Genomic DNA, 24,274 nt, shown 5'->3' with positions numbered 1-24,274 from the left:
GTGCTCACAATCTTTGAATTTATCTTATCGTTACCTGCACATTTAATGTCCAATCTGAGTGCACTTCTTGTTCCTGTGTGCGTCTTAGTCAGGTAATGTTTAGAAACACATGCTGCAGTGCAGGCGTATCTATAGGCGGACAGATCCTGTACCGCATATATGTTTGATTTGGACAAACTGAAGCATCAGCAAATCTTGAAACAGATGACAGCAGATTGAACATGAAATAAAATGAACAGAGGCCTGCACTGTGGTGAAACTCTGTTTCATTGACCAGACTGCTGCTCCTTTTGTTATTTCAGTGGGAGAATGTCAGGAATATGTTGCTTTTGGCCCGAGACGAAGACCAGGAAATGTTCGATACAGACACACACACACACACACACACACACACACACACACACACACACACACACACACACACACACACTGCGATGTTTCTTTATGAAAATTCCCACAATGTTCTCTTAGTTTTGCTTTGCATCACGTGTGTTTTAGTTTAGATAACCTTGCTTTATTGATTTCCTCTACTACCAAACAGCTGAACAGCGTGTAGAGTATTCTAAGCTGTAAAATGTTAAAGCAAAACTAGACTTCAGGTGTTAAGTTCTGATTTCTTCAAGCAGACACACGGTGATCAGGAATGTGCAAATTTAGTGCGGAAACATAAGTGGAAGCTTTTGCTAATGCTTGCGAAGCTGTTCAGAGTTTTAATAGTCCCCTTTAAAAAGATCAAGTACGCTGGCATTTCACTGATCTCTTTCATCACTTTTTGCACTTTTACATTTGCACAGTCACAGCATTTGTAAATGTAATCTAAAAAGTGCTACAAATAAAGGCTGATTATGAATTGGATTTGGTGAGAAACTAGCTGAAACTAGGTGTTTCTCTCTGTTGTTGGATGGACTGGTCAGTTGGAGGCGGCTGGTTGGCTGTGCGGCCTTCCAGCTGAGGTCATGTCTGTGACTCAGTGCCTCAACGTCTCTTTCCCCCTCGCTTCATAATTTGTCCCTTCGTTTATTCGTTCCTCATTTCTTCCTATAATTAGTGTGCATTATGTAAAATCATAAAAAAAAACAACTTTAACTGAGACTATTTTGTCTTCTTTGGCTGAGATTTAAACATCCCTACAGTTAGATTTTAATAGCTCTTTCACAGAGCGATAAAGCTCTAAATAAAGGGAAATTCCAGTTTTCGGTGGCAGTTATTGTGTTTTTTATTGAGTGAAATAAAAACATGTTTCCAATTAAACTGCCATTTTCCTCTTATATATCTAAACAAATGTTTTGTTCCCATGAATACAGAGGAGTTAGTACAAAATGTAATCTGGTCATCCTGCAGCCACCAAAGAGTTCACAGTTTTATCCCCGAGTTTATGAAACTGTCTTTCAGGTGTTTGCATAACCCGCTGTTTCCATCTTGTCTTTCAGGTTGGAAGTCTGTCTCTTTGCACGTGTTTGGGATGAAGCACCTGTGGGACATTCACTTCCTCCTGCTCATCCTTGTCTATTTGTTAGGAGGCGTCACGTCACAGGTCAACCCAGGTGTGTGCAAAATGAGATGACGTACTGTGTTGAGCTCCCATTTTTCTGTCTTTGGGTGTCTGAGGGTGTAATAAGGTCATATTCAAGAGTTTGTGAATACTATAAAACCACTTTTGTGAGTTTTGAGTAGGGATTTTTGGACTCAGTGCTGCAGTCCAACAGTCCAGACTGCAACTGATTCAGATTTTGGATAAGTGCTGCATTGTGGGAGCCATGTGGTCCTCTCTTTCTGGTTTGGCCTCTTTGATCCCAGCATGCACGCCTTTCTCCAGCTCTCTCTTCAATGTATGTGTGGTTTTTGTGATGTCAATGAAAAGGGACCAATAATTTTTTTTACAAGGAAATGGGGTAGCAACATTTAATGGGCAAAGATTGAGTCAAAAAGCAACCAAAGAGAGCTTTCTAGTTATTGTTGAAATTGTAGAAATGCAGCAGATATTTGCCAGTAAAAACCTCGAGCTGGCTACTGTTTATGATTTCAGTTTCAAAGCTTCTGTCATCAGGTTCAGTTTTCTTTATTGTTGAAAGAATAATGAATGACATATATGCCACAGTATTTCAGATCTAATAACAGTAATTAATAATGGTTTTGTCAGAAAAGTTCAAAACAGGGTTTACAGGTTATATCCCGACAGCTCTGCCAAGAAATGTTAAAAAAAAAAAACACCAGTGTGGAAAAAAAAGTGCCCCATCACTTCCACATCCTCCAGCCTTTCTACACCCCACTTCCACTTTCAAAATAAAACTTTCTTACATGATGTTCTGCAGCATTTTAAGACCGTAAACCCAATTTTATTTTGAGAAAGTATGAAAGTAAAAGCAAACATGAGGTCATGATGACAGGCCTGGGGCTTTTCTGCTCTCTCAAATGGACACTGCTGAAGCAAAACTACAAACATTACATTTTTCAAACCCACCAAACCAAAGTATTTTTTTTAAGAAACACAACTTTTCTTTTTCCTTTTTTTTAACAACAGCTGTTTTCTACATGTTTCTATCTCATTCTCACCACTGAACTGCACAGGCAAACACAAATACTTACACAACCACATCACAGGTAAACGCACATTTGAACCTGACTCACTCTGGCACTCATTTATTCATCAATCCAAAGACAACAGAATAAATTCAGCCTGGTTGCAATTGAGATCAAAGGGTGTCAAGGAGTATAAGTAAAATAGTGCCTGCATGCTGTGGTTACTTTCAAGCATTTCCTTATACGTAGTTATTAATAGCTGCATTTCTGACCTATATAGCCATATGTGAAAGCCTTTTCAGGATTCAGTACCAAAACTTTCAAACATGTCTTATGAGACATCTTCTCAATTACACGTTGAGTGTTTGACTCTGTTAAAGCTTCTCCCTCTTGTCTGTCTTCTTTCCTTGTTTTTGTGAGTGAGTGAATGCATGTGTGCGTGTTTGTGCGCCTGCTTGCATGCATATACCCGCATGCACACGCATGCTGTGATCCAGCTATCCCACTGGAGTCTGTGGCTAATGCATACCAGACATTCTGACAGCAGGAAAGTCCATTGAAATAGGCTCTGTCTTTCTCCCCACCATTTCTGTGTTTGTGTGTGTGTGTCTGTGGGGTGTGCAATTCCCAGTATCTGACCACTTATAAGTCAAGGAAAAGACTGTTTGTGTATCTGATCGTTGTCAGCGTTCAACAAGTTCACCATTTAAGACATTTGATCCCGTTTAAAATCTGATCCAAACCATTGTTTAAAGCATTCACCTCCGCTGTCACTGTCCTCCGCTAAAAACTCAAATCTCAACCTGCTGTAATAAACGGAAGCAGGACATATCCACCTATAATTCTGTCTAATGCTTTACTTGTGGTGCATTGAGAAGTGAGTCGTTTTTTCACTGTGTGGAAATATTCACTGCTGAATTTAGTGGAGCTAAGATGCTGAGTGATGCCAACTTTCCCCTGTTTAAAATTCCCAAGCAATGGAGTTATACCATCCCTGTTTTTCCCATTTTAATCGTGAGTAGGCTAACTTTATTTCACTGTGGAGAGAGGAGGAGGGCGGGGAGGAAGTGTGGACACGAGCACAGGCCAGGGCAGAGCATCCAAATATTGGGCAGTACTATTATTGTGTGGGCTTCTTCTTTTGAGGATGTTTAAGTCTTGAATGAATGAATGCAGTCGAATTTGAGAGCTTATAAAAGTGAATTTCACTACAATAAGAATATAAATTATGTGAGGTGAGGAATTAATTAAATGCCAGTCTTTGCAGATTTGCTGCTGCAACCTTACTTAATGTCAAATATCAAGAAGCTTATAGTCAAATAACTTGGTTAATGGTTTATATTTACAGCCTGGATGCTAATGGTAAATGGCCTGTATTTGTATAGCGCTTTACTAGTCCCTAAGTACCCCTAAGTGCTTTACACATCCAGTCATCCACCCATTCACACACATATTGGTGATGGCAAGCTACATTGTAGCCACAGCCACCCTGGGGCGCACTGACAGAGGCGGGCCCTCTGACCACCACCAGTAGGCAACGGGTGAAGTGTCTTGCCAAAGGACACAACAACCGAGACTGTCCAAGCCGGGGCTCGAACCGGCAACCTTCCGGTGCAAACTTCCACTAAAGCCCCAGTTTCTAATGTGTGTCCTTGGGGAAATTAATTGCCCACCATTGACCCAGAAGCTGCTAAAATGGTATGCACAGCAAACCTTTCATATCACATGCAATTTTTTGATAGAAATATTGATTAATTCAGCTTTAAAGCAACTGACTTAGGTGACTGACTTGAGCCATAACCATGTAAATTCCCATTTGTGGCCACAGTGGCTGCTATAAGTTTACATGGTCATGGTCTCGGAGATACAATAAAGCAGACAGCTTATTTATAGGCAATGAAACCAAAACATGACTGACACATAAGGGACAGGTATGTGAACATAAACTTTCATGACTGCGGTGTGTGTGTGTGTGTGTGTCTGTGCAGTCAGTGGTTGAACTGCAAAAGCTAAAGAACAAGTCTGCCTTTCAGTGCAGGGTGCGGTAAAAATCAAGAGGTGAGCGAGAGGTTTGGTCCATTGCTTCTTCATCTCTCTCTCTCTTTATTCCTCCACCACACAAGGCAAGTATTTTTCCACCTTTTTTCACGGGTGATATTTTTAGATAGTGCAGCTCAATGTGAAGCCTGATGGGTTGTGGTGATGGTGGTGGTGGGTGTGCACATAAGGGGAGTGGGGTATGTGTCCATACATCCAAATGCACACACTGGACTGCCCCCACAACTCACCCCGGGGGTCACCTCTGAGTGGGTCGGGTAGATAAATAAACACAGCAAAAACCAACATTTGGAAGAGCGGTCACACATCCGGCAGGGCGTACTGAAACCCGCCTCTTTCTCGCTCTGACTCTCTCTGGGATGTGGTTAAAGGGTCTGATAATGGCTCCTGTTTCATTCGTTGCGTCTTGGGCAATTTCACCTCAAAATGGTCACTGAAAGTATTCTCTTAACTTTTGACTGTGTTTCATAGCAGAGACAGTTAAAGTAAATAACAAGAGCTGCTGTGCTTTGCTCACTCACTCTCCACCTCAGTGTCTGTTTACACTCTTCACCTCTGTGCGAACGAGGCTCTGCTGGCATTCAAAAGTGCGGGAGCGCCAACCACCTCAAACCCCCTAATCTAGCTGGACTGAGCTGCCACAAAAGGACAGATTTCAGCTACATGTCAGTCTGAAACCAGTGATTACTATTCATCGTTTGTTTTCAAACAGTGTAGTTCTTTGACTGGATTGGGATTCGTGTATTGCACATCTCTGCAGTTCATCTTGAAGGAGGTTTGATTATTTTTTCCCCTTTACTCCAGCTGTCATTCGTGCAGTTCGAGCACCTGAAATTGTTTTGTAATTACGCATCTAAGGATACCACTAATTTACTTGGAACATGAGACGAGTAGGATGGTTTTGGTTGATGTGGTCTGTTTATTGCCACAGCGATCTGGTGCATGGAGAGAAATTGTAGGAGGGGAGGGATATAAACAGTAGGGGATAAATGATGCGGGATGGAGTGAGGAGGGCAGCAAAGGTTAGTGAGGACAAGATGAGAGGAGGTCAGAGGAGGTAAATGTAGACATCTGGAAGAGTTTTTGTTTGTGCTTCCTTCACCGTGTCACTGCCAAAACGAAGCTTTCATGCGTGTTTGTGGTTTCATCTACTCTTGCTCTTTTGTGTATCTGTGCGCGCTCCAACTTCCAAAACGTAAGGCGTCTCCCCATCTTGACTATTAAGCAAATATTTGGAGGAGATTAGGATCAGAGGAAGAAAGAATAACAGGGAGACATAAAGAGCAAGAGGAGGACACAGGAGGCCTTGGACCTCAAGCTCTTGCTGGCATCTTCTCAAAGGGTTTTTTTGTGAAACAAGGGGCCAGGCGAACTTGATCAGACTCCCTTTAACTTCCACCTCCAACCTAGCTAAAGGCTGCGACCTGATGCTATCACATATGCAGAAATCAAATTTTTCAAAGACTCTTTCATACATGGTTCAAAACAGGTTGCATGGTGGTCATGTCCTATTAGGTGGAATTAGTCTAGGAGCCAAACATAGTATCTCTCCCAACCTGTCAAAAGTGCCCCTTTTTTGGCCTCTGAAAACACCCATAAATCGCTTAATTCATTCAGAGGCGTATAAAAGTTAATAGATGCCATGTTGGCTGGATCACGCTCAGTTAGCCTCTAGCTCACTGAGTCTTAATGAGATGAAGATTTTGTAAAGCATGCTGTTAACTTTAATCTCTTTTAACCACTCAGATGGTCAGAGGAGAGCAAGGAGGGACCACACAGGATGGGACACAGGGGAGAGAGGAAGAAAGGAGCTTGAGGGGGTGGAGGGCCATGTAGGAAACGATGGGCATAATGGTTTTATTGACCGCACAGTGGGGGCACCAGTCACTCTGACCATAGACACACACACACACACATGCATAGAATAACTCAATCCTCATGTGCTTGATACCAGTGCTGTTTTCACTGGCAGAAACACCGAATGGATACAGCTTATTATTTCAATAAGGAACCACAATTTGAGGGCACAGAGTGTGTAGTTGTGTGTGTATGCGCATGCATATGTGTGCAGTCCTCCCACAGCACTACCCCACCCCTTCGTCCAGCACTATCCATCAAGTTTTTCAGGTTTCTTGACAGAAGCTGGGAATGAAATATTTCTGTCTGGTGAATGTTTGAGTACGAGTTTGAATTTTCATCACCGTCGAGCACTGCGGAGGGTCTGGGGAGAGTTAGGGGAGACGTTTGCTTAACAGTGTGATAACTGATTTAAGTACAGGAGGTGGACAGTCTCCCAGGAAATTCCTGCTTAAAAAGAAACACTTAAGTAGAAGTGGTCCTCTTATCAAGTTAAAAAATACTGTGATGATATGTTGGTGCGACTGCAGGTTTAACAGAGGTGGAACGAGTTAGACTAGAAGATTGATACAATATTTACTGCTGTTTGTAAAGACATGGCCAAGAGATATTTAGCTTTGAGTCTTCTTAAAGTGGACTTATTCTAGTTTCTCTTATTTTGATCATATATATTGTTAGTAAGCTTGTGTACAAAAGCACATACTCTAGACTGAGAAAATTTAGCTCCTAATCAGTGGTTTTAAACGGATTTCTGCTCATTGAGAGTGGATGTCCTTAAAATGATTATTTCAGACACACAGCTCTGACTGTGAGCACAGAAGTTCCATAAACCTGCTTTTTTCTAGCCTTCTGCTTGTGAGGGGCGGCCAATCAGTGGGTGAACTGACCGGCTATAGCAAAGACCATCATGAGGATTATTCTAACTACAAGGTACCTCTACTAAATTCCAAGAATTCAAAAATAGCTGGGCTGAAAAACCTTTCATTTTTTAAACAAGAGGATATATTGAGGTTGAGCTAAATGTATTAGTGTTTTTAAAGCTAACTGTTTTTTTTTTTTCAAAGGGCTGATAAAAATGGGTGACAAACAAAGAGAAAACAACCCAATAAAGAGTGTCTTACCAAGGTGGTGGGTGGCTCTACTGGAAGCTTGGAAAAACATTTTTCCATTTTTCTGTCATGACAGTGCTTTTGGTGGTGGAAAGCACTGTCACTGGTCCACAGTCTCCTGTGGGTGTTCAGTTTGGTTAGGGTCTGATTACTGGAAAGGCCAGAGAGTGTGATTTACATTGTGCACATATCAAACTGTTCAGTGACACCCTCGCACCCACTGGATGGGGACATCGTCACACTGAGAAAACCACTCACATCTGAGTTAGGATTAGCCAAGTAATATAGTTAAATATTACTCCACTATGAAAACACAATTGTCTGTGTCAGTGTTTTAGTATTTTCTTTCATTAATGCATCAATATGTAGGCAGCTTCTTTATATATGTATCATTGTGCTTTATATCTGATGTTGTCATTCTTTAAAATGTCATTCTGCCAAGACACACATGTGGAATATGGATTCATTTCCAACATAGGCAGCAAGACACAGGAACACAGAAGGCAAACACAAAGAGGACATTTAATGCTGATAGTCCATACCCAGTTATTCAGAAAGTAAATCCAGGGACTTCAAATATACAGAAAACCAAGCTCAGAGAATATACAGCTAAATATACAATGTGACAAAGGAAGGCTGAGACAATACATACATATATACAGAAGAGGTAATGAGGGAAGAGAACACAGTTGGGGAACTAAACAAAGCTGAAAACAATCAAGACAATGGGCAGGTGTAGTAAAACTAGACAAAATACAGAAAGCTAAACATTGACCAAAATAAAATGGGAAATAAAGACTAAACGAGAAAAAAACTAACTTGACACAGGAGATGAGAAGGAAAACAGGAACACTGAAAGCAAAAGGGCAAACACAGAGTGATGGAAGGACAGACAAGGAGCATAGAGGTGGCATTAATTTAAAAATAAATGCCACCAAAAGTAACAAAGACTCAACAAATAAAGGAACTCAAACAGACCTCAGTCTTAAACAGCAAAAGTAGGAAATAGACCATAAAGAGCCCATACAAAGCATCGGAAAATAAACAAGGCTTCTAAGCACAAGATAATTTAAAAAAATACCTTAATGAATAGAAAGCTAAGTGCAAACTAGACACACACACACACACAAACCCAATCAAAAAGACAAACTAAAAAGCAAGACTCAAATGACAGGCTAAATATAAAGTAGGACCACCAGGAAGGTATAATAAATAAAACAGAAAGCTAAATTTAAACAAAAGTGAAGAACAAAACCCAAACAAAATATGAATCATGCTCAAAACAAAAGAAAACATGAGCTCACAAAAACTCAAAACCGATGACAAAAGAAACTGTAGCTAAAGACACAGAGCAACTTGAGTGCTGTTAAAAATACACAATTTCAGAGTAGATAAACACAATTACAAAAAACGTTAGACTGCAAACATTTCCTGACTAAAGTAGCTGAGTATATGTACTAAGTTACTTTCTGCAAGTTGTGTAATTCTAACCAATCTGGTTTCCATTTTTCCCTCATCAGAATTTTTAATAGGCTGAAAAAAAGGAAACCAGTGGAAAAATCATATTTTCCTGCTTGCGTCGTTACCAAAATGCTACTGTGTAACTCTGGCCTTTTCATAATTGCATAATCAAAAGTGGACTCACAGCAAGTTAAAAGAGAATTACTGCTTTCACAAGTGCTAGTAAAGAGAAAAAGCTTCTCATTGACAGCAGTACTTGTAATCAGCAACCCCCATCCCCCCGCCACATGCACCCCACTGGCTCGGTGGTGTTTATGGCTGAGAAAACATCAGGCTGCTTTGTCTGTCTGCTTGCATATTTGTGATTTCAATTGATGGATGTTGTGGTGTTTCAGGTGTGTGCCGGTATCCTCTGGGGATGTCAGGAGGACAGATACAGGATGAGGACATTTCTGCTTCTAGTCAGTGGTCTGAATCCACAGCTGCAAGATACGGCAGGTAGGTATCTCTCTACAAACTCTTACATACGTGTTTCATGGCATGTGTACCCTGATAATGAGTGAGTGTGTGTGTATATGTGTGGGTGGTTTATCCTGCAAGGTGCCTGTGCCTGTTTATTTGCAGTTAACCACAGACTGGGGTATCAGTTCTAACCTACAGCCGCATGATTGTGTGTCTCTGTGTGTGTCTGCTCTAGAACTTGGGTGGCCCTCAGTAAGTATCAGGATAATGATGTAATATACTTTCCCCATCCATCCTGGCTGGAGTTTCAGTCTTGCCCAGCGCCGTCTTTCCTGTGCCAGGCCCCTGCCTGAAATTAACACTTTAAGATGAATTTACGATGCAGCCTTTCACCAAAAGTGTTTTCATAGCAGGCTGCAGGAACTGAAATCCAACACTGAACTCACTTTTACTTTCCTCTCACCTTTTTCTTCTCTGTCAAATCCTAACGTTTCTGCTCCGTTGCTCCCTTTCCGGCTGTAATTCTAATGTGCACATCTACTATTATTTGTCTTTCTCTCTCCCTCCATTTATTTCTCCAGGTTGGACTTTGAAGAGGGCGATGGCGCGTGGTGTCCGGAGATAACAGTGGAGCCAGACAACCTGAAGGAGTTCCTCCAGATTGATCTGCGCTCCCTCCACTTTATCACGCTCGTGGGCACCCAAGGTCGTCACGCAGGAGGCATGGGTAATGAGTTCGCCCAGATGTACAAGATCAAGTACAGTCGTGATGGCAGTCGCTGGATCTCGTGGAGAAACAGACAGGGCAAGCAGGTAAATGCACCATAGAGTTTGTCCTCTGCAGTAAATCAGGTGAAACTACATCTTTTTCTGGTTTGGCAGTCATATCTATTTGGACCTTTACAGCAAATGATAACGCTGTACTGATTTTACCCTTTTAGTGCCTCTCATTACTTGGACCTATTATGACTGCGTTTAAAGTGATGCAATGGCTTTGCTATCTATAAACTCTGTGACTCTCAGTCATTAGTGTCTGCCATAACAGTGCATTTGTTTGACCTCCAGGTGATCGAGGGAAACAGAAACGCCTACGACATTGTCCTCAAGGACCTCGAACCGCCCATAATTGCTCGCTATGTCCGCTTCATGCCAGTCACAGACCACTCCATGAATGTCTGCATGAGAGTGGAGCTCTATGGCTGTGAATGGCTGGGTAAGTGGTGGATCAGGTGGAAGGAAAAACCGTGCAGAGGGAAAAGTGGGAAATATAATGAATAATGTGCAAAGAACTGTAAAGGCAATTCAACAGCTGAGCTGAAGCAACAAATCCTCCTCATCTTTGAGCCCATAAAGATAGAGAGGATCAGCTGAGGATCTGTTGCTTTTTAATGACAGGCAGGGCAGTGTCTGAAAAACACTGGTGCCCTTAATGAGTATATGGCAAGGAAAATATTAAACATCTACTTTATAGGCACTTTAGTCCCTTTACATGGTAACTTTTTTTTATTAATCAGTGAACAAAGAGCCAACGTGTACTTTTTAAAGCACTTTTTCTCTGTCTCTGCTCCCTTAAATATTATGCAAAAATCAATGCCCAAAACCAGCTTTAAAACTGGCACAAATGCCATGATGTATTATTTTGAGACCCTGCATGCTTCTTATGCTCATGTGAACACATCCTTGTTTAAAATTCACGTGTATAGCTAATGAATCAATAAAAAGCTGGTTAATTAATGACATTACTCCTGCAAATGCACTTTCAGTTTTGATAAAATGCATTGAACTATAATATTGAATAAACCTTTGACGTATTTTGCCATATTTTACTACACAGTCCCATGAAAAAGGTGCCTTTGTTGAAACATTTCCAGATTTTAGTGCATGAAATAATACTGCATTGCTGAATAAGTTTTGAATATGAAGTAGTGAAATGTTTGTGAAGCAGACTTTATTGGTCATGTTAGCAGATTGTTTTGCTCGCATGAGGATGACAAAGAAAAAAAAGAAAGCAACTGCTTTTTAAAAGTCACTTTACCTCCAGCTTGTTAGAAGCTTTAAAGGGGTGTCTTAAAGTAAAAGTACTATTCAGTCGGTTTTGTTCATTCCTTGTGCTACATAAAGTCCTTCTTTTCTCAGCGCTGGCAAAACAGTCCCGTTTCTCCCATACTGCTCCTAAACATTACATTTATATTCTTCGTTTCCTCGTTCTGCCTCTTCATCGAGGACTATTACTGCTACCAAAGTGGAAAATTCCACCCGTCTCTTGTGACGCTTGACATTTTGGTAAAAATCTGAACTACAATGTAAAACAAACTTTGTGGTTTTCAACAAAGGCTTTCTGCATGACGTGAATGATGGATCTCATAAAAGTCCATGGGATTCTCACTTAAAAAAATAGAAAAGAATAATTTTTCTTTGCTTTGCAGACGGCCTTGTTTCATACAACGTTCCAGTGGGAGAACAGATGAATTTGCCTGCTTATCCTGTTTATCTCAATGACTCTGTGTATGATGGAGCGATCATCTACAGGTGTGTGACTGTTTAATGTATTGGGGTTTTTTTTTGTCATTTTCCTCCATCACACACAACCCTCTCACTTTACATCCACCTTCTTACAATCCTCCCCTTTGCCATGTTGTTGTCCAGTTTCTATGGTGACAGCAGAGACAGACAGTGGTGAGTGGGCCATGGTGGTTTACTGTTAGGCAATACCTCATGGGAATAATTGAGTCAAGCCTGCTCACACAGTTACAAAACCAGATTGAACCAATCTGAGTATTTTGTTGACATTCATGTTTGGGTTATGGTAGGGTGAATAATCTCCTCCATGACACAAAGCTTCTTTTCTCTGTCAAGGAAAAAGGGCAGAGGGAAAAGAAAATGGACCATATTACAATATCAAAGCCAAAAGCCAAAGATTAAAAAATGATTTATGCAATGCTGCCACCTAGTGCTGGATGAACATATGAAAAGTGTTCCTACTAGGGCTAGTTAACCTTTCCAAAAATTATTTATTTTTGCCCTTCAGATTTATATTGTGATATAATTTTTATTATCCAGTGCATAATAGTTCTCTCTTCAAAACAATGCCTGTAGCTTTTTGGCATTTGAAACATGATATTTTACTCTCAAGATTCATTGTTGTATTGTTTTTTATTTATTTAATTTAAATATAGTGACGTCCTTAGTTACAACCCAAACACAAATACCTTTGGATCAAGTGGAATTTCTTCTGAGTTAATCACACCACATGTCACATTGACCTCTTCCCCAAATGTTTTAATCTCTCGGCTAAATGCAGTGAAAAGACGTTTCTTCAACTTCTGTTTTAGTAACCAGTTGTAGTAACAGTTATTCTTCAGTATGAGGCTCCATAGAATTTAAGATCGGAGCGTTAAGCATGCTCTACCTCTCTGTTTCTCAGTATGACAGAGGGCTTGGGCCAGCTGACTGATGGAGTGTGTGGCCTGGACGATTTTACAGTAAGTCATGAACGCAATGGATGGCCAGGATATGACTACGTGGGCTGGAACAATGAGAGCTTCCCGAGTGGATTTGTAGAAATAATGTTTGAGTTTGACCGCATACGAAACTTTACCACGATGAAGGTGAGGTTCGTGATCAGAAAAGCTGAAATTCTCCATGACTGTTCAGCTCCACACATCTCACCGGGTGGCTTTTTCCCCGCTCAGGTCCACTGCAACAACATGTTCTCGAGACACGTCAAAGCCTTCCGTCAGGTGGTTTGTTACTTCCGCTCTGACTCGGACTGGGAGGCCACGCCGCTCTCCTTCAGCCCAGCGGCGGATGAGAAGAATCCGACTGCCCGCTTCGTCATCGTCAACCTGGCTAATCACATGGCCAGTGCCATCAAGTGCCAGTTCTATTTTGCTGATGCCTGGATGCTGTTCAGCGAGATCACCTTCCAGTCAGGTACACATTTGAGAGCTGTGTGATGCTCTCTGCTAGTCTGTTATGTATTTAGAATAGGTTTGTAAAATGGATCATGCTCATTTCAAGCTCTGTGTTTTTATTGATTAAAGTACTTTCAAATGGTTAAAAAAAGTACTTATCCCATACTGGGATTTTATAGTGGGCTTTGTGCAGCCCTTTCTTCAATCCACTGTCTGAAACAAGTAGCTTTCACTCCTGCCTCATATAAGCCTGCCTTCTTCTGATTGGCTGCCCCTCGTTTGACTTCTGCAAATAGCACCAGGTGCTTGAGGGCACCACTTCCTCTCTTTGCAAGTCTGGAATTACTGAAAAAATACTAAATACTACTATTTTCTCACTATGCTTTAATAAAAAGTTGACAAGCTCGGCTAATTTCCGATCAACTCTGTGCCATCTGCCCTTTCAGACACAGCCATGTACAACACAACGCTGGCTCCACCCGAGCAAACACCTAACACACCACCAGGTTAGTGCAATACTCACCTCACTTACACTAATAATACACCTATCAGTTACAAAATCTGTGGCAACACCCAACGACATTGGTCTGAGCATTTGGCAGTGATAATGAATGCACCAACACAGCATGCAAACTATCAAGAGTTTAACTTACTGATGTCTCTTTGCTGTTTTCTTATTCCAATCAATGAAAAGCAATTGAGATTTATTATTATTTGTTTACTTCCATGTTTCATTTGCATTTTACAAACTGATTTAAGCAGGTTTTAGATATGCAGTGCCGTAAATGGATATTTTCACAAAATTAATGTTAACTAACCCTCAAAAGCAGGTCCGTCCAGCTGTCATAGGGTGAAAGGCCTGGGCTGGTCTGCAAGAGCACACTCCACTTCAAAATCTTCAACTCTTGCCTCTCTCTCTGTTTCACTGCAGAAGATGACCCCACACACAAAGTAGATGACAGCAACACCCGCATTCTGATTGGCTGTTTAGTGGCCATCATCTTTATCCTTGTAGTCATAATTGTGATTATGCTGTGGAGGCAGGTGTGGCAGAAGATGCTGGAGAAGGTGAGCACACGGTTTGTGCATTTCAGCTGAAGCTTTCTTCTGAGAAGCGGTCAGTTCTGTTTCTTCACCTCTATATCTTTTATTTCAGGCCTCTCGTCAGATGCTGGATGACGAACTAACTACTAGTTTGTCAATACAGAGTGAAACACTGGGCTACCACACCCACAACCAGTCGAATACAACCAATGCGCAGGAGTCTAATTCCACCTATGAGCACATCTTTCCTCTCGGTCCAGACTACCAGGAACCTTCGCGCCTCATAAGTAAGCTGCCGGAGTTTTCACAGAGAACAGAAGAGCCCAGTAAGCAGGCAAACACGGGTACTTACAAATTCAAATGTATTTTTATTCATTTGCACTGATTTATAGTTACCATGTTGCATTTCAGGTTCGACCAGCACTTCTGCTTCTAAATCCACTGCCTCTTTTGCAGTCCAAGATGGCGTCCCTCACTACGCAGAGGCAGATGTTGTAAACCTACAAGGTGTAACTGGAAGCAACACCTATGCCATCCCTGCAGTAACTATGGACCTGTTGTCAGGGAAGGATGTTGCTGTGGAGGAGTTCCCACGAAAACTGCTCACATTTAAAGAGAAGCTTGGAGAAGGCCAGTTTGGAGAGGTGCAGGTTACAGCTTTGGTTACAGCTTTGCATAAGATAAAACACAAGTCACGTTTTGAATCTCACTCTCCCCGCTCCCTGTTTCTCTTCTAGGTGCACCTGTGTGAGGCAGAAGGAATGCAGGAGTTTATGAATAAAGAGTTTTTGTTTGACATCACAGAAGATGAGCCCGTCTTGGTGGCTGTGAAGATGCTCCGTTCAGATGCCAATAAAAATGCCAGGTGTGCCGGTGCTTCTTGTACCCTTTAAATGAAATGAAATTGCAAGCGTACATGTGAAGTTTTTATTTTTCTCACCTTTAACTTGCAAATTGTTTTCCATTGGAAGGAATGACTTCCTTAAAGAAATAAAGATCATGTCACGTTTGAAGGACCCCAACATCATTCGCCTCCTAGCTGTGTGCATCCACAGCGACCCTTTCTGCATGATCACAGAGTACATGGAGAACGGAGATCTCAACCAGTTCTTGTCCCGCCACGAACCAGAGGGACATCTTGCTCTGCTTAGCAATGCACCTACTGTGAGGTAGGAAGGGGGCTAATATATGCAAACACATGTAAACATGATTTTCAAGCAAATTATATGAATATTTATTCTCTCTCCTCCCCAGCTTCAGTAATCTCTGCTACATGGCCACTCAGATAGCCTCGGGGATGAAGTACCTATCCTCACTTAACTTTGTTCATCGAGACTTGGCCACACGAAACTGTCTGGTGGGCAAAAAGTACACAATAAAGATAGCTGACTTTGGCATGAGCAGAAACCTGTACAGTGGGGACTACTATCGCATCCAGGGCCGGGCAGTGCTGCCTATACGCTGGATGTCATGGGAAAGCATCCTGCTGGTGAGGACTTCCTGCAAAAACATCACTTTATTCAACCGTTACTGATAAATTGTAAATTGATATCTAATTAAACTTTAGTAAATACTTAATTTAGTATAAAAGAAAACAATTATATGATAATTCATATACCATAGATTGTCAGTTATTTTTATGACATTATGTATAAAATGTTTTATAGAGATGATATACTGTTTTATTTTTTTCTACTGACACTGAAACAAAAATTTAGTATTTGTTGATACATGTTATTGTGATTGTTACTCATCAGTGTTGCCAATTTCAGCTGAAACAACAATCGTGTGATTTACGTCACCAACACCTCATCTGTCTACTTATCTGTCTAATGCTCTATTTATTTGTCTACTTGTAAAACAGATAGCAGATAGCTTTCAAGTCAATTACTGATTAGTAAACATTATCAGTTTAAATGCTGTTATTTGTACAGTGATTATTAAAAAGTAGAAAAAAAAACATGTTTGCAATCTTCTGCTTTGCAGGGGAAGTTCACCACAGCCAGCGATGTTTGGGCCTTCGGGGTGACCCTGTGGGAGATACTAAACTTCTGCAAGGAACAGCCCTACTCTCAGCTCACTGATGAGCAGGTGATAGAAAACACGGGAGAGTTTTTCAGGGACCAGAAACGACAGGTGAGGGCTGCCAGAAGCATTTTGTCATTGTTTCTTTTTAAATAAGAAAAATGTAGTTATTATCAGTATTTTTGAACAAAACAAAAAAATAAGAAATTAAACAAACTGTTTTACGATAAAGAATTCAATTAAAATGGGAAAAACACAAATGAATGAATGAAAAGGAGTTAGCAGAAGCTTCATCCTATTCTAAAGGAAAATAAATTTCTCACTGGATTTCACCAAACAAACACCAAGTACTACATACTCACACCTTCACACAGTAGGTCATTTATGGAGATATTAGGGAATGATGATGTAAATGTACTAGTTTTAATATGAGATATATTTAGTTTGGTTTCAGATATTTATTTTCATATTGTTTTAATGAGCCTTCTAACAAAATGTTGTGCTCTCTTATTCACAAAAGGTAGCTACAGCAAATAGATCTATATATTCGATTTAGCATATTTTTTTACACCAGATGCCTCCTGACACAATCCTTCTATGGATTTGTATCTCCTCATGAGCTAATGGAGCCACTAGTCTAAAAATCACAGCTGAAAATCTAGTTTGATACATCCATCCATCCATCCATCCATCCATCTCTCGGCTGGCCTGGGAACGCCTTGGTATTCCCCCGGATAAGCTGGAGGAGGTGGCTGGGGAGAGGGAGGTCTGGGCCTCTTTGCTTAGGCTGCTGCCCCCGCGACCCGGCCTCGGATAAAGCGGATGAAGATGGATGGATGGATAGTTTGATACAATTCTTTCTAATTTCATAAATTTGACTTCATTTTTTTATTTGCCAGTGTCAATCAACACCTCCACAGTGTATTTCTTGTTGGCCATAAACTTCTATTAGTTCCATTATTACAGCCATTGAGGTGAATGTGTTTGCTCTGAACCCAAAGTGTAAGTTATTTAATAAATTGTATTTTTCAATTAAAGGAAACAGCTAAACAGTCTAAAGTGCTAAAACAGTAAACTCTTTTGATTCCCTGAGTTAATATCTCATCCATATTGTGCAGATCTACCTGCCTCAACCTGTGTTGTGCCCGGACTCGCTCTACAAGATTATGCTGAGCTGCTGGAGGAGGAATGCAAAAGAACGGCTGTCCTTCCAGGAGATACACAGGGCCATCTTGGAAATACAATCTTAAGCCAGTGCAGTGTTAAAGACAGTGATTTCCAGTCTGCTCATCTCTGGAAGTAAATGAAAATATGGCAATAACAGCAGACATTATCCAGGTTTAAGCTTGTCTCTGTAGAGTAACAGGGTTGGGGGCACTATGTACTACCCAAAAGAGTGAGTGTGTGTCAGTTATTAGCAAAAACAAGTTGGCTAAGATGTTTTATAGGCATACAAATATTCCTCAAAAAAACAGTGCTGTTTTATACTACGCTATTCTTCAAACATGCTTAAGAACATGACCTAAGGCTCTGACTCATGTCGATGAAGCCTAATTTAATGTAGCAAGTGACATTTGGCACTTTTGAAAATATATTTTAATTGCATTTGTTAATGTTGGTTTAAATTTCCTATGTTACAGCAATTTTCATATTGACAACAAAACTAATGCAACTGAACTCTCTAGTGTTTTCTCTTGGAAGACTGCTTGAATGTAGAGGAGGAAAGTCCAGAAAAACCATCACTGTTACAGTTCATCTTATCTCAAGTATCTAATCACCACACATTTAGATTGACGAGAATAACAAGGAAATACCATCTTTTACATCTCCTTGACGTGGTTTCAACATTAAATGTATATGACTCTGTATTTTAAACAGATAATTCTAAATCTCAAATATCAATATTTTGTATTAGTATTTATATGTTAATATGTGTTTGTTCCGTTGGTTTTGTTTGTGCATTAATATGCTCTTTATTTGGAGTATTGTATTTGATGCAATGCAATAATTCTCTAGGTTACATTTTGGATTTCTACGTTATCTTTTATCCTGCTGCAAACTGTTGAGTTGATCATACACTAAGCTCTAAACCATTGTGATTGATAATCGATGAGATATTGGAAGATGCTTATCAGCAATCCAGGCCGCGTTGGTTCAACAGTATGTGTTTACAGTCAGTGTCATTGGAAAGATGTATCTGAGAGTGCTGTGGATGTTGAACAAATGACAGAGAAAATAAGTCTTTTTTTGAAAGCAGATTAAATGTAGGTATTCATCCTAAATGGTGTGTTTGACAAGAACCATAAGATGCCTATGAGTGAACACTTTCACTGTAGTTTATACAAGCAAATGAAAAATAAATATCTGATGAGTCATCTACAGGTTTAGCTTTCTGCAGTTGGCTTTTTCTTCTGTATTATTTCCTCTTCGATTTGTTTGTTTGTCCACGTCTGTGCTGACTTTCAGATAGTTTAACTGTGTTTACAGGCTTTGCTTTTGCAGGTCTTTGTCCCTCTTTGTAAATCAAGAGAAAGCTCAGATCATTGCCCTTTCAACTTATCCCTATCGGGGCAAAGACATTCTACAAATTAAATCTGATATTTGGTTTAAAGATACATTTGTGAAGCTTGCAGATGTTCTCACAAGACAAAGAAAGCATTTCATGGCATTCTCCATCAGCTCAGTGCAGGCAGATGAAGTCCTAATATGTTGAGATGCATTTCATCTTTGTACTCAAATGTTTAAGTGAGAATATTTTATATATTTCTGTAAGCAAAAGTTGTTCATTAAATAAAAATTTAACTGGAAATTGAATCTGTTTGAGAGCTTTTGTCTTATTCATGAACAGAGCTGAATATTTCATGCCGTGTCTGAGTGGGCTGTCCCTAAAGATGATCAGCTGACAACCATGTGGATCTTATTGGCGGAGTGCTGCTACAGCATCCAATCAGAACTCAGAGGTGGGGCGAAAACTGTTACTTCACAGATCAGGAAATCATTCTTAGGACTTTGCACGGATCAACTGACTTAAAAGAACATTTGGCAGCAAATGTAGAGTTTTCTATATTGGCAGTTTGAAGTTAACAGGATGAATAAGGTGATTTTGGTAACAGGAGCCAATAGGTAATCACTGTTTTTGTTTTTTAAATGATAACCTTCAAATCAGGAAACTTTATATGTTCAGTGAACTTACTACTAGTTATATTACAAAAATGTTTGACTAAATGTCATTTTTGCAGTGAATTTAATCCACAGTATTAAACAGTAATACTGTAGTAAAGTATTGTTGTAAGTAGTAGTAGTAGTAGTAGTAGTAAATACTAGTAGTAATAGTAATATGGATTTCCCTGCAGTGGCATTGGCCTGGCACTGTGTGAGCGTCTCCTTTCAGTGGACACAGAGTGTCTCCAGCTTTGTCTGGCCTGCAGGAACATGCGCAGGGCTGAAGCTGCTCGCTCAGCTCTCCTCACCTCTCACCCCAAAGCCCAGGTGGCCCTGCTGCAGGTGGACACCAGCAGCATCTCCTCTGTCATTAGTGCTGCACAGGAGGTCAAAAAGAGGTGGGAAGATGAACTCAGAAACACAGAAATCAAATCTGTACTTGATAAATCATCACTGATCACCAGTTATGCTGATAGTTCTTTATGTGCTATAGACAACCATTGTTTGTTATCTGCAGGTACGACCGGCTGGACTACCTTTACCTGAATGCAGGAATCATGCCAAATCCACAGTTTGATGTAAATGCCTTTTTCAAAGGCCTCTTTTCCAGGTAAACTAGTAACTCTAGATGTGCCTGAATCCTCAACTTTATCTACAGTGCATCACAGTTTCTTTATATTTCATCATCTTCAACTGTGTCCCATGCTGCATTTCTTTTGCCTCAAATTTCTATAAACCTGTATTGCAGAAATGTCATCACAATGTTTGCCACCGGTGAGGGCATTCTGACACAGCAGGATGGTGTTACCCCAGATGGCCTCCAGGAAGTTTTTATGACAAATCTCTTTGGTCACTTTCTTTTTGTGAGTCACTTTTGTAATTTGGTGTCTGAATAATCTTCATATTTTAGACAGATCTGCTCATAAAATATTGTACTGAGATGTGCTTTGTCATAGTTTTCTGAAGGAAGACTAATTGCTGGTCGGTTGTCCTTGATGAAACAAATATAGGTGATACTGGATCTGTCTGTCACTTAGCAACTATGCTCATTAAAAATTAACAGCACGTACTGCTCTAGCCATAAGGTCACAGCAGGTAATATTCTGCTCACTTTGCATTTTCGGCTAAATTGGGGCTGCCATCAAAGTAACCTTTTCAAAGTTCTTGTTTAAACTTTCAGCAATTATAAAACAGTCTTCAGTGCGCTTAAGAAAACTGTTCACTCTCACTTTTAGACATTTTGGTGGAATCTTCTTAAAATGCTCATTCAGTTTCTTTAAAATCTACATAGATTAGCCACAACATTAAAACCACTGCCAGGCAAAGAGAATAAGGCTGATTCGGCGCTGGCATTTATGTGGAGATTAGTTTGGCACATTCCTCCCATAGAAATGTTTTTGTAGACCAAACAGAGACAGTAATGACACCCAAAACAGAACTGGCCTTCCACCGTAGGACTGTGCACATTGTCAAACCCCCAAAACTGCTTTCGAATGCTTAAAAGAACAGAGTCCAAGGCCTTCAAGATCAATAACTAGAACAAGCCCAGTCAACCCTACAGCCCACTGGACCCTAGGTTCCACTGCCCATACTATTTTGTTACCAGTTTCAGCTGGTTTTAGTGTTATGTCAGATTGCTGCATAAGCATCCAGTTTAATATACAGATGTTTTTAAGTACATGCAGTAATCTCATCTGTTCTCACACAGTTCACCCAGTTACCTTGGATTTAGCTTCTTTTTTGGACAAACTGCAGTGCAAGTTTTAATTTTATCTTTCTGTAATTTTGTGTTCTGCTTTTAATGATAAAGGTCAGGGAGCTGGAGCCAATGCTGTGCCGTGCAGGCCGGACCTCCCAGCTGGTCTGGACCTCCTCTAGTAATGCTCATCGTTCGGCCTTTAGTCTCGAAGACATTCAACATAAAAAAGGCACTCAGCCTTACAGCTCTTCCAAATATGCCTCTGACCTGCTCAGCCTCACACTCAACACACACTACAATAAACAGGTCAGCTCATGCACCTCACATGCCATGACTGACTCACACCAGAAATTGCATTTCTTTTTTTAAGCTCCTAATATTTTGATGAAAGTGACCCTGGTGCTCGTTATTTTTTTAGGGTTTGTACTCATCTGTGATTTGTCCTGGTTTTGTGATGACCAATCTGACCTACAACATCCTGCCCTCCTTCCCAGCATTCCTCTGGACACTGTTTACGCCTATCTTCTGGCTTGTGAGTGACACAGTTGTTACAAATGCATAGTTGGGTGTTTGGCTCTATCTGAGATGTGTATTTCTTTCAAACTCACAGATAAGAATGTTCACAAACACTTTCACATTGACACCTTATAATGGAGCTGAAGCTCTGGTAAGTAAAACAGAAATTCACACTTCCAACACACAGTTCAGGTGAAATTCATGTTCTCAATTCTGTTCTTATTTTCAGTTTTGGTTATTTAAACAAAAGCCTGAATCGCTGGACCCATATGCAAAGTATCACAGCTTAACATCTGGGCTAGGGAACAACTACACACAGCCCCGTAAGGTACGGCGGGTAAAAATTTACATTAAAAACTAATGTTGAGTCAAAACAGTCTGTAATGTAGTTCCACATATGTCTTCTGTGTCTCTTCACAGATGGACATTGACTTGGAGACATCGGAGTCTTTGTATGAGAAATTACTGCAGCTAGAAAGAGAAGTAAGGAAGAAACTGAAGGACGAACAAAAGGAAAGCCCACCGTGATCCCCCAAATCCTGCAGGATCATCTTGATGCAGATCACCCAGTTCTGGATGGAAAACATTTTATTCCCGTCTCACAGGTCTCCTAGGAGGATTATGTGCTCTGGCTGTCAGAAAAATAACACACCTCTACCTGTCACAGCAACCTGCAAGGCTGAATTTTAAGTGGGAACTGATGAGTGTGGTGCATGTTGTGACAGCACACATTTTCATCTAACAATACAAATAAGCACTGCCTGTTGCACTAATTCTTATTCAGAGACTTAACAAATTATCAGAACCTACTAACACAGCTACTAACACAGTTTTGGAGTCTAAATACACAGAAATAAATGTGATCACCACTATGCATTTTCTCCACTTTCTCCAATCTGGTTGTTAATCCCATGGTCCTCACGGCAAAACGCAGTGCAGTCTGACAGCAGACTATCTGTGTCTTCCCAAAAGTTGATATAGGTACTTCGTGTGAGCCTCTCGGCGGTGTACGGAGGTGCCGGCAGGTGCGCACAAGCGCTCTCGAAATACCTCTCCGGAGGATCTGGGGCAGAAACCCAGCAGCCATCTCCGTGTTCCATTGTTTGGTCTCCAGTCTCGCACTCCTCCTCTGCTCCGCTCAGTTTCGGATTGCAAAAAGCCCAAACCATCCCGCAGAAATAGATGAAAAACGTGCCCATGACCATAATCATGAGCGCGTAGGACTCTATCATAGCTTTGGTGACTGCGGACGTCATTTTGCGCATATGCAGGAGTTACTGAACGGACTACCGAAAGTCTGGTCGCGAGGGGGAAGTCAGCAAAAGTGGCATCACCGTTCGAGCTGGACCACTCAGAAACGCGAGACAGATGTAGGAAAAAAAAAAAATTCCCGGACGATTTAAAGTCGACTATTATGGGAGTTTTTAAGATTCTCAAAATTTCGATATAAACAGTTACTGTTTTTTTGTTTTTTTAAGACTACCGAGGAGAACCAGCAACAAAACATCAAGCTTCTGTTTAATGTGTGGTCTTGCTTTGTGTTCGGTTGTCTTTTCAGCCACTCACAGTATTACATATGCCTATTTAATATTTGCTTATTGGCTACAGGGTATATATATATATATATATAATCATACATGAAGCACAACCAAGTTTCCAACTACCACGTGGCACTGCAAAATATAAATGCACATAAAAGTGCAGGAATTTAGAGATCATTTATAACGTGTTTGTTTAATGAAAATATTACAGACAAGACAACATATTAAATGTTGAAACTGGAGAATATTTTTTAAGGTATAGGTTGTTATTTTTAATTTAATCCCAGCAACACATTAAATAAGACTGAGACTGGTGCATGTGTTTAGTCTTACATCATACTAAAACTCTAAATGTTTTCATTTTCTTGATGATGCATGATGCTCAACTACTCACTGTCTCCTTATTAATGTGCCCGTTTCTCAATTTCCAAGTAAACAAATACAATATATCAGAACCAGAAACATGGTGGTGAAAATAACTCATTCTGTGCTGTGGAACAGCTGCTGATTAAAAGAAAATGTCACAAAAATGTTGCAGATCATCAAATGCACTTTAATATTAGACAAAGATAATCTCAGTGAATACAAAATGCTGTTTTTAAATGATCATTTCATTTATTAAGGGTTATCCAAACATTCCTGCGCCCATGTGAAAAATTAATTAGTCTCCTTGTTAAATCATGAACTAACTTTCTTTAATCACATTTTTTGTAAAGCTGAGTTCATTTTCACCAACCACACCCAAGCGGGATTATCAGGCCTGTTGAATCACTTAAACAGAACCTGTCTGACAAAGCGAAGTAGGCTAAAAGATTTCAAAAAACAGCACAACATACCACCAATTAAAGAAACTCAGGAGCAGCTGAGAAACAAAGTCACTGACATCTATCAGTCTTGAAAGTCTTG

At 40.4% G+C, this 24,274-nt stretch overlaps 2 protein-coding genes across 4 annotated transcripts in view; both read left to right on the top strand.

Annotated features, from left to right (window-relative positions):
- ddr2a (discoidin domain receptor tyrosine kinase 2a) overlaps positions 1-19,252 on the top strand; it is a 31,664-nt gene extending 12,412 nt beyond the window's left edge. Inside the window, exons 2-17 of one of the 3 annotated variants that reach the window (XM_013911104.1) lie at positions 1,431-1,544; positions 9,401-9,503; positions 10,049-10,280; positions 10,533-10,680; positions 11,894-11,996; positions 12,892-13,075; positions 13,160-13,400; positions 13,828-13,887; positions 14,313-14,449; positions 14,538-14,751; positions 14,837-15,069; positions 15,163-15,290; positions 15,397-15,594; positions 15,680-15,914; positions 16,412-16,561; positions 17,569-19,252. In XM_013911104.1, the coding sequence (XP_013766558.1) occupies positions 1,463-1,544; positions 9,401-9,503; positions 10,049-10,280; positions 10,533-10,680; positions 11,894-11,996; positions 12,892-13,075; positions 13,160-13,400; positions 13,828-13,887; positions 14,313-14,449; positions 14,538-14,751; positions 14,837-15,069; positions 15,163-15,290; positions 15,397-15,594; positions 15,680-15,914; positions 16,412-16,561; positions 17,569-17,700 (2,580 nt within the window). In that variant the 5' untranslated portion in view covers positions 1,431-1,462 and the 3' untranslated portion in view covers positions 17,701-19,252. Of the gene's footprint in view, positions 1-1,430; positions 1,545-9,400; positions 9,504-10,048; positions 10,281-10,532; positions 10,681-11,893; positions 11,997-12,891; positions 13,076-13,159; positions 13,401-13,827; positions 13,888-14,312; positions 14,450-14,537; positions 14,770-14,836; positions 15,070-15,162; positions 15,291-15,396; positions 15,595-15,679; positions 15,915-16,411; positions 16,562-17,568 lie in introns of all 3 variants that reach the window. The other 2 variants (XM_013911105.1, XM_013911106.1) reach the window with 2 other exon arrangements.
- A 215-nt stretch (positions 19,253-19,467) lies between these two features.
- hsd17b7 (hydroxysteroid (17-beta) dehydrogenase 7) lies at positions 19,468-22,957 on the top strand. The gene is made up of 9 exons (XM_005733961.2): positions 19,468-19,573; positions 19,804-20,010; positions 20,130-20,222; positions 20,361-20,475; positions 21,423-21,617; positions 21,730-21,843; positions 21,922-21,978; positions 22,057-22,155; positions 22,248-22,957. Exons 1-9 carry the CDS (start codon positions 19,539-19,541, stop codon positions 22,353-22,355), a joined length of 1,023 nt encoding a protein of 340 aa, XP_005734018.1. The 5' UTR covers positions 19,468-19,538; the 3' UTR covers positions 22,356-22,957.
- The last annotated feature ends 1,317 nt before the right edge of the window (positions 22,958-24,274 follow it).

Source organism: Pundamilia nyererei, unplaced genomic scaffold (genome assembly GCF_000239375.1).
Source record: "Pundamilia nyererei isolate P.nyererei 1_Seehausen unplaced genomic scaffold, PunNye1.0 scaffold00056, whole genome shotgun sequence".
NCBI lineage: Eukaryota > Metazoa > Chordata > Actinopteri > Cichliformes > Cichlidae > Pundamilia > Pundamilia nyererei.
This window is presented reverse-complemented; position numbering and strand designations above follow the sequence as displayed.

Coding starts and splice junctions, on each gene's coding strand:
- hsd17b7 (XM_005733961.2), top strand. CDS start 19,539: ATGAATAAGGTGATTTTGGTAACAGGAGCCAATAG. Junction 20,011..20,129: donor GCACAGGAGGTCAAAAAGAG/GTGGGAAGATGA, acceptor TGTTATCTGCAG/GTACGACCGGCTGGACTACC. Junction 20,476..21,422: donor TCTTTGGTCACTTTCTTTTT/GTGAGTCACTTT, acceptor TTAATGATAAAG/GTCAGGGAGCTGGAGCCAAT.